Source organism: Electrona antarctica (assembly GCF_951216825.1).
Source record: "Electrona antarctica genome assembly, chromosome: 19".
In the NCBI taxonomy this organism is placed as follows: Eukaryota; Metazoa; Chordata; class Actinopteri; order Myctophiformes; family Myctophidae; genus Electrona; species Electrona antarctica.
The window spans coordinates 8,069,173-8,081,898 of record NC_136800.1 but is presented as its reverse complement, the minus strand read 5'-3'; the positions used below and the strand labels follow the sequence as shown (position 1 = coordinate 8,081,898).

Sequence of the window (12,726 nt, the reverse complement as noted above, 5' to 3'; positions counted from 1 at the left end):
TTGGAAAATAGCCGATCTGCAAGCTCTCAACGTCTTGTGATGTGACCCGTTGTGAACTTGTAAATTTGCCATTTTCCCTTCCCCCTGATATTTACTTCTCTACCCAATGTTTGGGAAATAGCTGGCTTCCATCCATCCATCCATCTTAAACCGCTTATCAGTAGTCGGGTCGCGGGGGCAACAGCTCCAGAGAGCTCCAGACTTCCCTCTCCAGGCAGAACAACATTAGTAACTTCATTCATGGGGGATCCCGAGGCATAACTGACTTTGTCATTATGAATAACAAGGACAGCATTGTGTTTATATTCACAAATTTAAGATTTATTATACCAAAGACAGGAACATCTGTGTTGTGAATATACTTTGTTTGTATTACTGAACTTGACACAGTCATGCCGGTGAGAACAGTTACTGTAGGAGGGAGGTGGGACTCGAATATTGTGTGTTTGCACGTGTGTGTGTGTGTGTGTGTGTGTGTGTGTTGCACATACAGTACACATTTTCAGTGTGCGCGTGTGCATGTGCATGCGACGAGGTTGCATGCGACAGTCTGTGCGTGTGAATGTACGTACATCAGATATAGTTATGACTACAGGACATCACGACTGGACAGAAAGGGTAGCGAGCCGTACTACATTAGTAATAATTATACCGTTGTGTTGTGCGATGTTTCGGTGTTTGAACTGCGGTTGTGTGTACAAGATTGCATGTGTATCTCTGTGTGTGTACAGTACATGTGTGTGTGTGTGTGTGTGTGTGTGTGTGAGTGTGTGAGAGAGTATTTCTGCTTCTACAGTGTAAGATAAAGGAGGGTGACATCTCCACAACAGCGAAACCCCAAAGTGAACCACACACTCTCCCTACCACTAAAAACCATTCACCGACACACAGGTGTACACAGTTCCTTTAAAAGACTCAGTATATAACGTTTCTCTTATTTACAATCATTGGAAAACAAAACAAAACAAAAATCACCATTTCTCTCAGAGAAGATTAGTAAAAAGTGACTAAGTCACCATAAAGAGTACAGTATGCAACTCCTAGGAGTTAGTCTTTAAAATTTCTACAAAAAATTTCTATGCTGTTTTATAGGCCGATAGCCATGATTTTACTGAAGAAATACAGTATTTTTTCTTTTTAAGTGCCCTATCTACAACAGTTAAGCGTGGTATTACTGGCGTGTGTACCATTCGACAGTTCATAGATAATAAAAAGATTACGTGACTGTTTTTAAAAAGTTCTCTCGGCAACTTTCTTCACATTAAAAGATATGATAGACTCTTTAAAAAAAAAAAAGAAGATAAAACTACCTAACAAACCATGGAATCGTTATCCATATCAACAGGTGTTGTGTGGCAGGCTAATGCTTAATGTACAGTTGGAGGCCATCGATATTGTCCTTTTCTTTTTGCTGAGGTTTGCGTGATCTGCGCAAAAGGACAGTTTGGTGTTTTAAACATTATGTTATAATTTAGCTATTGAAAAATAGCAGATCTACAAGCTCATAGCGCGCCACCGAGTGGCGCGCTACGAGCTTGTAGGTCTGCTATTTTTGAAAAATCGTGAAAATATTTATTTAAAAAAACTGGAAGATTTAGAAGGATTTTTAAAAATGTTGAGGTCAGGCCTAAATGGGTCAAATGATAAGGGACAATATCGGTGGCACCCAACTGTATACTCCGTTGTACGATGGTGTTGTGTGCCGAAAACAGCCCATCTACGAGCTCACAATGTGCTGCATTGTGAGCTCACAATGTGCTGCATTGTGAGCTCACAATGTGCTGCATTGTGAGCTCGTACTGTATATCAGCTATTAGTTAGGGAAGGTTAGACAAAATGTGTGACCAATCTGCAAAATAAATGCTTACCAATAGCTTTCTTCATAAATGTGTTCATAAAGGTGTCTACTATCACCTCTCAATTTGTTCCAACCCAACTCCCATGGGAAACTTTGTGACAGTTTCTGAAAGTCGGGGTACCATTAAACAACCTATATGCACAGGCAACATTTACAAAAATGTCATTCTGCTTTAAGTAGCATGTGACGGGTCAAACTAGGGGTTTTTCATGATTCTGAATCCATTGCAAGCATTTGTTCTGCACGAAAAACACTCCTTGGGCTAAAAACGGACATAGCTGTTATCAGAAATGTCATGAGTCATGGCATTTGGAAAAGTGGCTATGGCCGTTTTTAGTTTTATTTCGTAAATTGTCACAAATTTGGCTAACTTTCTATTTGTTTGGCATGTGACACAAGTGTACAACAAAGCATAAATCAGGCTTAACACAATTAGAGAGACTATATAGTGTTGAATATTACATACTCGGTTGGTTGGTGGTCTACAAAATAAAAATTAAAAAAACGTTCCAGTCTGTAAGAAGGTTGTGACCTTGGACTCTAAGGTGTGTCCAAAGAACACTCCAGGGGGGTTGGGGTATCATTAAAGGGCTCATTTGCTTGCTCTAGCTTAGAAGTAGTTTGAAAAATAAAATGAAAAATAAAATCAAACAGGTTACGGAGCAGGTTTCGACGCATGGTGGCACTCCAGTGACGAGGTCGTTAAGAAGAGTGCTGGAAGGCTGTGGACAGTCTAGAATAGGACCAGACATATATATTTTTTTAGTTTTTATGGACCTGTGGAGGAATCTCGTCCATTTGTGTGTCCGCATACTGCAGAGATCAAAGGCCGATTTTCCACCAAAATAACTTTCTAGTTCCGTTCTAGATTCTTGGAACCATGATGCTTTCACGGAACCGGCGGACATTTGTTTGGTTCCAGTTCCGAACCAACTTCTAGGGTTCTGAACCAATTAAACTTCAGTGGAAATACTCTGAACTGGTTCAATATTAGGCAGGGAAAAAAGAACTGAACCGGTTCAACCAGTGGAAAAGGGGGCCAGAGTGGTACAGTTTGACGGTATAGCGGTGTTGTGCGTGGCTTGCGGCGTGGCGCGCCGTGCTCGTCGCGACGGCCTCCAGAGGGAGCAAAAGGGTAAAATCAGCCCTCAACGGCTTCTGACATAAATATGGGGAGGGGATGGGGAGGGCTTCCCTCCCCTCCCCCTCCCCCTACTGGGTGGGGATTTTCTTTCTTTTTACATGAGTCAGGGGTTTTCATGTACTACTAGACGCTGTCAGGAAAGACATTAACACACTGAATTTCTATCAGAAATGCATTCATCAGATGGCAGTGATGTAATTTCAATGTACTGGGTCCCGGGACCCGGGGGTGGTCTTTTAGATGGGTCCCAGGGACATTATATGAGTTCTACTTCAAAGACGTTAGAGTACAGTACCGAGTACAGTATTGCATCCCAGGACCCCCGGAGGGGTGACATGATTGCGTCCTTTCTCAATTTAGTGAGTCTAAGGATCCAGGATGCAGGCTATTTGCATCACTGAGATGGCAATTCTGTCAGAAAGGCAGTTACCAGGCTGGAAGCCTCGCCCCTACCTAGTATGTATGTCAGAAGCAGTTGAGGGCTGATTCCCCCCCCCCGCTGCTCAGAGGGGAGTGTCATAACAGTCGGCGGGCTGATCGGCGCCACCGGGAGGCTTATTCTGCTGTTTCTGCTGATTATGCTGCTTCATGATCTCCTTCACCTCCTCCTCTAGCTCGGGGGGCACGATGAACTGGTCGTCCGGGTCGGGCTGCGCCGGCGCCGCGAAGTAGCCCCCGCCGGGCTTCCGGGAGGGTGCGTCCAGAGCCACCTCGATGAGGTTGTGGCTCTTCTCCTGCGGCGCCACCGACCCGTTGCCCCTCGTCCCCCTGCTCTTCCCCCCTTCCCCGCCGACACCTCGGTGGGGAAGGGGGCCGAGGGCCTCGCGCTCCACCAGGCCATCTGCCCCCTCCCCCGGGGGGGCGGGGGGGCTCGTGTCCACCGCACCCTCCTCCGGGGGGGTCTCAGGGGTGCAGGGCGGGGGTGGGGGGGGTGGGGGAGGCGGTGGCAGAAGGCTACGATCCGGGGCTGATGATGATGATGATGGTGGTGGTGGTGGTGGCAGTGGCGCTTGGGCCGCCGCCGCCGAGGCAGAGGACTCCACCCCTCCTGCCGCCGCCCCCGCCACCCTGAGGCAGTGGATGTCCGCCTCCACCTCCACGCGGCTCCCGTTGGAGAAGACCCCGGCGATGGGCTCCTCGTCCTCGCTGTCCAGCCCGTTGTCTTCGGACAGCGCGCTGGAAAAGGTGGCGCTGGACAACTGTCTCTGGAAGGAGCTCGGGTGGAGGGCGCAGCAGCCGCGGAGGGCGGAGGAGGGCAGCTCCGAGGCCGAGGGGTACGGGTACTGGCAGGGCTGCGTGCTGCTGCTGTTATTGGCGTGGTGGGCCTGCTGGTGGTGCAGAGCGGGGGCCTGGTGGTGCAGGTGGAGGTGCTGCTGCTGCTGCTGGTGCTGGTGGGCCTGCTCGTGCAGCAGGGAGCTCTGCGGGGGCTCGTCGGACGAGGCCGTGGAGCCCACCTCGCTGCTCATCTCGCTGGCGCTGATCTCGCTGCTGATCTCGCTGCAGGAGGAGGGGCCGGGGGGCACGGGCAGGGAGGAGCCGCCGTCGCCCCCGAGGGGGGGCCGCTCCTTGATGCTGGACGCAGAGGAGGGGTAGGAGGACCCCCCGGGGCTGGGGGGCGGCTGGCTGCCGCCGGGCTCCGAGCAGCAGCAGGAGCAGCAGTCCTCGCTCACGCTGAGCTGGACCACCACGGCGCTGAGGCTGTCCGTGCAGCCGTAGCCCTGCGCCAGCGTGCACAGCTTCTTGGCGGCGGCCAGGCCGTCGGGCACGTTGCGGACGGCCTCCACGGCCTCGGCGGGCGACACGGTGTCCCACAGGCCCCGGCTGCCCAGGATGAAGAACTCGTCCCGCGGCGTGAGGGCGACCGTCCGCACGTAGGGCCGCGGCAGCACCGCCGGGTACAGGAAGGAGTAGCCCATGATGCGCGTGGAGTCGGTCACGCCGTTCACCTTGTTGTCCTGTTTGCAAAGGACAGAGGAGAGGAAAGGCATCACTGACCAAACCATGCATGCACACAATGTCATGATGGGGAATGCAGTGAACGCTTACACACGCATTTCTACATGAAAATTTCGATTGATTTCGAAAATGATCACGATGTACAATTTGCAATTCAGGCATTTAGCAGACGCTCTTAATCCAGAGTGACTTACAGTAAGCGAGAACAAATTGGTAATACATCAAATACATACAGTAGAAATCAAGGATCATAAGCAAGCTAAGAGCCTAACATCCATCTAACAGTAGAATATCCGTACAACTGTATCTGAAACTATGAGTATACACTTAGAGTAGAGTGCTACAGTATGTCTACACAATATAGGCTATCTAAATTACATAACTTTAAATTTTGCATACGCCTGTAAGGTCGTTGAGGCTAGTGCAAGTGCTACGGCAAGTGGTGTGGGTTAAGATGGAGTCTGAAGAGGTGAGTTTCCAGTCTACAGCGGAAGATTGGGAGTGTGTCTACAGTTCTGATTGCAATGGGAAGTTCATTCCATAGTTTTGGAGCCAGAAGGGAGAAGAGTCAGGGGCGTGTAGAGCGTTGTCCCGGCTGTTTTCACTGTCAATGAATGGCAAGCTCTGTAAATATTTGGACAGCGACCTATTGTCTGATGTTCTGGGTAGATAACGTTCTCTCGTGTATACTTCCTTAAATATTGACGGCATCCGTCACACGCACAACCAGAGGTAAGGACAAACATTACTACAATACATTGACATTTTAGGACAGTGATTTTACTAAAACATTATTTAATGTTTTTGTCATTGTTTTACACAGAAAATAGCCAAGCACTTGTGAGCTTGCAGATTGTGTATTTTCGGTGTATGAGATCTATTTATTAGTCATCTGAAATGTCTTGCTTTTAGATTGATTGTTTCAAAGCACTTTTGCAGTACTTAGTACAGTACACGTGTTACCAACAAGAATCTTTATGTTGAAATGCCAAGGGTGAGCCAGAAAATAGCAGCCAGGAGAAGGAGACTAGCAGGACTTTTGATAGGAGAGACTTCATTTCTCATTTTTATTCACACCAGTAGCACCCCCTATGGATGGGCCACCACTGATATGTTGACAACATTGTTAACAGATTTAAACCTACTGTATAAACTTACTTGCCATTTTGTACTATTTTGAAACGCCTTTTAAAATAGTTCAAATAGCCGATATACAAGCTCACAACGTGTCGATGTAGATCGGCTAATTGAACTATTTTAAAATGTTTTTCAAGATAGTAAAATATAGGGCCCTTAGTCTTAGTCATCATAACTTAGTTTTTATTTAGTTTTCGCCAGTGAAAAAAGGTAGCCGACGAACATTTTTCGTCTACGAAATCAATACGCGCGCAAGCACGCACGCACGCACGCACGCACACACGCACGCACACACGCGCACACACACCTCAGTGATGATGGCCTTGTGCTGTCTGACCCTGCAGTACTCCTCCTCCAGCCCTACGTTGTGCAGCAGCGACAGCGCCTGCGGCTTGCCGTCTCGACACAGGACGGCCTGGCACTTGCCCACGTTGGCAGCCGTGAGCGTGAAGCAGCCGCCGGGGTCGGTGGGGTCGTGCCTGATGTGGCACAGCGCCGCCGAGCCCCCCAGCTTCTGCCCGGCTGTTCCCAGCTTCCTGCATGTGGCGAAGGAAGGAGAAGTCACAGAGGACGGGGGAAAAGTGGTGAGGATGCGGAAAAGCTTCGGAGAATAAAGTACTAGTGACATGCGGTATGAACAGGGATGGGGTAGAGTTAGGACATTATTATCCATTCCGCTTATCGATTCCCCGCTTTTGGTTCCATAATGGTTCAAAGAAGAGGCATTATTTTAAGCATTAACTGAAGTTATTTGGAATTTTGGATTTACTATTACCAGTTATTTAGATTAGTAGTACCTGAGATACATACCTATGGAGACACAAAGGATGCTCTCTGTGTCTCCATAGGGATCCACAGCTGGTCATCAAATTATTGGTTTAGGAATGCGACAAAAAAACATTCAAGGAAGGATTTTTTTTTTGGGTGAACTAGCTATCCGTTTAAGTGAAACATGCAAGGACTTATTATTCCACCACTGCACCACCAACCTCCACATGAGTCATAACATGACCAGGAATGTGTTGGTCATGTACTTATGGTACTAGTACTAACCTCTGCATGACCAGGAAGGTGTTGGTCATGTACTTATGGTACTAGTACTAACCTCTGCATGACCAGGAAGGTGTTGGTCATGTACTTATGGTACTAGTACTAACCTCTGCATGACCAGGAAGGTGTTGGTCATGTACTCCTGCTCGCTCTTGGTCTTGTGCAGCTCTTCGGCGAGCACGTCGTTCATGGTGCACTGCAGCAGGTAAGGCACCTCCACGTTCCTGTCCCCGTCGAACACGCCGTACAGAGCCTCGCGGCTGCCCAGGAAGCTGCTCACCGACAGGGCCGCCACGCACAGCCTGCAGCCATGGAGAGAGACACATTTAAAAAAATGCCATTTCAAATCCAACACTTCAACACCATTGACGCCCATGATAGACGTCAATCTGTGTTTTCAGTAGTTTACGATAAAGGCCGCTCTTCCGCAACCCGTGAGTTCGGAATCAGAATCATCTTTATTGTCGCATCACAGTTTTCAAGTAAAAAAGGTGGGTGAAATGTGTTTTTGTGCATATAGCGCCCATCGTGTTATTTTTCCAAGAAAACAAAGAAAGGGAAGAAGAGAGGGGGGTAAGGAGATCAAGGCAGGAGAGAAGAAAGTTTGAGCGCTTTTACCACAAAAAGGTTAAAGTAAATGGTTTCAGACATTTAGAATGCTTGTTTCACAAACAGCACACTCGTAGGGTTTCTCTTTTTTACAGGCTGTACATCTGTACAACCAAGGGGACTATTTTTTCCACAAAGTTCATAGCTCTGAAATCTGGTCTGGTCTCAGGTCTTAATGGGATAATGAGTTAAATAATTGACAAGGTGCCATTAATTAAGCCACTCATTGCGGGGGCTAAAAACCTGACTCACAAAAAGAAAAAGGGGGGGAAAAAAGAAGCTGAACACAATGAAGTGCCCCTCGCACCGTTTCTCACATGCATCTGCCCACGGACTGATCACACTCCTGTATCCACAGTTCCACACGCTACAGTAGTAACCATGGGAACACTCTCATGCCTATGTCTCACTTGACAAACATTTTCATGTCTAGTACAGTACCACCCAAATGTGTGCTAGACCCCCATTTGAAAATATTGTGTCAGCCAGGCAAAGATCTTTCAAGATTATTTTCACAAATAGTGAGCTTAGGCTTGTAGAGGAAACACAGCTGAAGTATACAATAGAGTTATAGTGATTCAACTGGGCCTGGGCCGGCCGAGCGGTCCGGGCACCTAGGCTGGTAATCCAGCCTGACAGTGTGTCGCGGGTTCGAGTCCCGATCCCGACGACCCATATTTCTCTTTTGGGTCACGGGCTAAAAGGTTTGGGAACCACTGCAGTACAGTATATCCGTGGGTTTCAAATGTAGTCCTACACCTGCCATGTTGAGGACCAAACAGGTGCAAACTAATTAATGAGTAGGTCCCCAACATGGCAGGTGTAGACAGTAGGACTACATTTGAAACCCACGGATAGCCAATGGTTTTACTGAACGTATAAAGACAATGATAAGCAATATCAAAAATATGTGCTGCACAATGAATCTTATCTCTAGCTCATATTAGTGACCTACATTCCCCTGCAAGTGGGACATACAGTAGAATAGTGAGTAGTGAGTTTACACTGCAGGATAGTATACTGCAGGTCAGATACATTATATAGTTATGACAGTCCACCTTTGTTTTTCTTTTTTACTCTGTTTCTCTAATAGTTATTTATTTTGTTTTGTAAACATCATTGAGTACCTAGAAAAGCGCTCTAAACATTTTGAATCTGTATATTTGATGTACTGTAGAGCAGGGGTTCTCAGCGCTTTTGGCTGGGGACCCCCAGTCTTGCTTTGGTCACCTTAATAATAGAGAAAATACATCATAAATACATACTGAAACCAGATATAATCATTAAAGAAAGTTTATGAATGTACTTTACTATGAAATATGTAAACGCTTCATTTCCATTCCAGCCATTCAGTTGCAAAAGAAAAGAAAATAAATTAAAAAAGGAATAAATATATATATATATATTCTTTTTTTTTTGTGCGTGAAAGAAATTGTCATGACCCCCAAGTTGAGAACCCCTTCTGTAGAGAGTAGAGACATAATACAGTACATATGTAGGTAGGTACATACAGCAGACACATATTGGTCAAGCTCTACTAAGAACATGACATCACTGGATGATGAAACGTACTTGTTCTTGACCCCCGAGGCCTCCGTGTAACCATGACTCCACACGGCAGGCCCACCGGACGCCTCATTGGACGAGAAGGTTGGAGGCGGATCGATGCGGAAACAGCGGATATTACTGGGAAACAGAATGAGAAAGGAAAGGGATATAGTTCAGTGGTTCCCAAAGTGGGGTCCGGGACCGCCATGGGTCCTTGAGGGAGTTCCAGGGGGTCCCCAGCTACATGATTGAAGTTTGGAACCAAATGAGAAACTCTGAGAGTGTACAAAATACCAAATGGACCCGAACAGGTCAATTTGGTTCCATTTGTACACTCTGAGTTAAATTAACATTGATTATACAATATAAATTGGCGGTCCCAGAGATAGAAATGCCATTAAATGGGGGTCCGTAGACAAATGCATGTCAAACATGCATTAGTTTGAAATGTAACGGGTTGAGAATCACTGCTAGAGCCGTAAAAATCTTATAGGCATATCTTTTCAAATGGGGGGTTCCGCGGGCTAATGAGTGCTAATTTGGGGGTCCTTTGGGAACCACTGATATAGTTTACAAAGTACAAATCATGCTCTATTTGGATGGGACAGACAGTGTACAGTAGATAGAGTGTCGCAGTCCCGCCCCCTTTCATGACGACGCCAGGCCCAGGAAATAGTTCCCAATGCATTTTTCCCATAGACATTTCAAAAGGTATTTATTTAAAGACCTTATAAGCGTCGTACAAAGCCAACTCTTGTCGTGACGAATCATGACAACAAACACAATATTTTGGACCAAACAAATAATTACAAAGAAGAAAAACAACAACAAAAGCGTTGTAACCTGCCGTTTTCTTCTTCTTTCTAATTATTTGTTCAGCCCGAAAAGTTGTGTTTGTTGTCATGATTTGTCACGACAAGAGTTGGCTTTGTCCGCGGCGTAAACGTCTTTAAATAAATACTTTATAAAAAGGTCTATGAGGAAAATGAACAGGGATTTCTTTTCCGGGTCTCTCGAAGGGGTGGGACTGCAACGCTCTATTGAGGGGCAGCCACGTGAAACACACGTCCTTGTCACAGCCGTTTGAACCTGGGGGGAACATTCACTGAACATAGCAGATCTACAAGCTCACAACACGTGGCTTGAGCTTGTAGATGTAGCAGAGAGATGTACTGTAGCTAAGAGAGTTTGTGTAATATGGTGAAGTATGTAGTAAAATCGGGGCCGATCACGTCATTTTCAAATGATCGGAACCGTATCAGGAGCAAAAAAAACGCGACCGGGACATTCCTAGTATCAATGTTATATCCATATCATGATATTAGACTGGATATTGTCTGTGATTTTGGATATTGTACTATTGTGATATGGCGTAAGTGTTATATTATATACAAATATAAATATCGGATCGGGAAAAATCGGTATCGACAGATACCGATTGGAATCGGCTCGAGAGCAAAACAAGCTGATCAGGACATCCCTAGTACTATTCAACTCAAAACTAAACACAGGTGGGTTACATCATGGGAACATACTGTAAGAGAAGCATATGGATAGAAACTAACTTGAGCTGCTCCAGGGTCTTGTGGTCCAGGCTGAGGCGAGGGTTGCCGGTCAGGTCCAACTCCTGCAGTTTGGGAGGCAGGTTCTCTGGCAGCGTGATCTCGCTCAGTTCATTGCAGCTCAGATCCACACACTGACAGAAAGCAGAGGAGAGAGAGGACGGTTCATTTGTCAAGAGAGATTATTACAAAGTGAATAAGGTGAATTTTGGCCAGTGGGTCAACATTAACTGGAAGGATTGGTGGAGTGGGTGAGAGTGGGGTCCTGCTTGATTAATGACCTGGTGTACAAAGGGGTGCCCAAAGGTTTAGAAAATTGTCCAATAGGCAATTTTCAGATGTGAACTAAACATAGACATATGGGAAAAATACACATGTAATTGTAAACACAGGAATGTTATGTGTAACACCTGGGGAGGGATACTAAAACCACTAGCCTAATAAGAGGGAATCCCCCCATGGCAGGCAAGAGACGATATCAGGCTTCAGGCAGTCTCTGAACCACTGTGCTAATTATGCGCGCGCGCACGCACGCACGCACGCACGCACGCACGCACGCACGCACTCACTCGTGTTCGCGTGCACACACACACACACACACACACACACACACACACACACACACACACACAGAGAGAGAGACCGATTTGGCAACGTTCATTAGCTTACTTTCATCTCTGCGAGTTGCATGACCTCGGGAAAGACCTCGATGGCGTTGGAGTGAGCGATGAGCGTGTGCATGCGCCTGCAGTTCATGATGGTCGTGGGCACCGTCTTCAACATGTTCCCACTCAGGTCCACCTCCTCAAGTTCCTCCAGCTTGGCCATTTTACTGAGAGGGAGGAGAGAGAGAGAGAGAGAGAGGGAGAGAGAGACAGAGAGAAAACATAGAGAGAGAGAGAGAGAGAGAGAGAGAGAGAGGGAGTTGTGTTAAATGTGTTGTCCATTGGGGTCTACAGACAGCAGCAAAGTCAGTGAGTGACGTACAATAACGACTGAGTCATTCAGTTCAGAGATTTACTTAATGCTATATTTAGATAAGACAGCAGAGAGAGAGAGAGAGAGAGAGAGAGAGAGAGAGAGAGAGAGAGAGAGAGAGAGTGTGAGATAGATAGAGAGAGAGAGAGAGAGAGAGAGAGAGAGTGTGAGATAGATAGAGAGAGAGAGTGGGAAGGATATGCAACGCAATGGCCTCCAACCAGAATGGAACTGGAGATTGGTTTACAAGGTCAACGCAGAGATGTTGCATTTACATGGTCGGATTGGTGGAGGATTGAGACCGTCTTCTAAATCCTATAACAGTTTTCTGAAAAACGTTTCAATGTCAGTGGTGCTCAACCTTTATCATGTCAAGGACTCCCAGAATGGAATGTAATTGCCTGCCGACCCGCATCTCAAACTATTTTGTTCCTCATAGCACAGCACGCCACCGAGTGGCGCGCTACGAGCTTGTAGGTCTGCTATTTTTGAAAAATCGAAGAACGACTGACATATAGAAACATAGCTTTTTCAGAAAACTTTCAGGATGTAGAAAAGACGTTTTTTAGAATCTGATCTCAGGTCAAAATGGGTTAATGTGTCACCTGGCCGGGAAGGTCTGCAGGTGGTTGTAGGCCATGTGCAGCACCCTGAGGTGTGTGTGTCCCGTGAGCATGGGGACACACTTGTCCGTCAGCCGGTTGTTGGTCAGGTACAGCTCCTGCAGGACGCTGTGGCTCTCCTCCGACAGGCTGGAAGGAGGCAGGTGCTCCAGCTTATTGGCAGAGGCGTTCAGGCAACGCAAGCTGGAAGAGAGAAGAAGAAGAAGGTTCAGGTTTCATCGTTGCGTTCGGTTCTCCTTATTAGAGTAAAAGTGTCAAGCT

General features: G+C 46.8%; 1 protein-coding gene across 1 annotated transcript in view; it reads right to left on the bottom strand.

The window, feature by feature from the left end:
• Positions 1-892: 892 nt before the first annotated feature.
• The window catches only part of phlpp1 (PH domain and leucine rich repeat protein phosphatase 1), an 85,741-nt gene continuing 73,907 nt past the window's right edge, over positions 893-12,726 (bottom strand). Inside the window, exons 11-17 of the mRNA XM_079488503.1 lie at positions 12,448-12,648; positions 11,534-11,696; positions 10,868-10,998; positions 9,327-9,440; positions 7,253-7,447; positions 6,403-6,631; positions 893-4,957 (exon numbers count right to left, since the gene is read on the bottom strand). Coding sequence (XP_079344629.1) covers positions 3,506-4,957; positions 6,403-6,631; positions 7,253-7,447; positions 9,327-9,440; positions 10,868-10,998; positions 11,534-11,696; positions 12,448-12,648 — 2,485 coding nt within the window. The 3' untranslated portion in view covers positions 893-3,505. The remainder of the gene's footprint in view (positions 4,958-6,402; positions 6,632-7,252; positions 7,448-9,326; positions 9,441-10,867; positions 10,999-11,533; positions 11,697-12,447; positions 12,649-12,726) is intronic.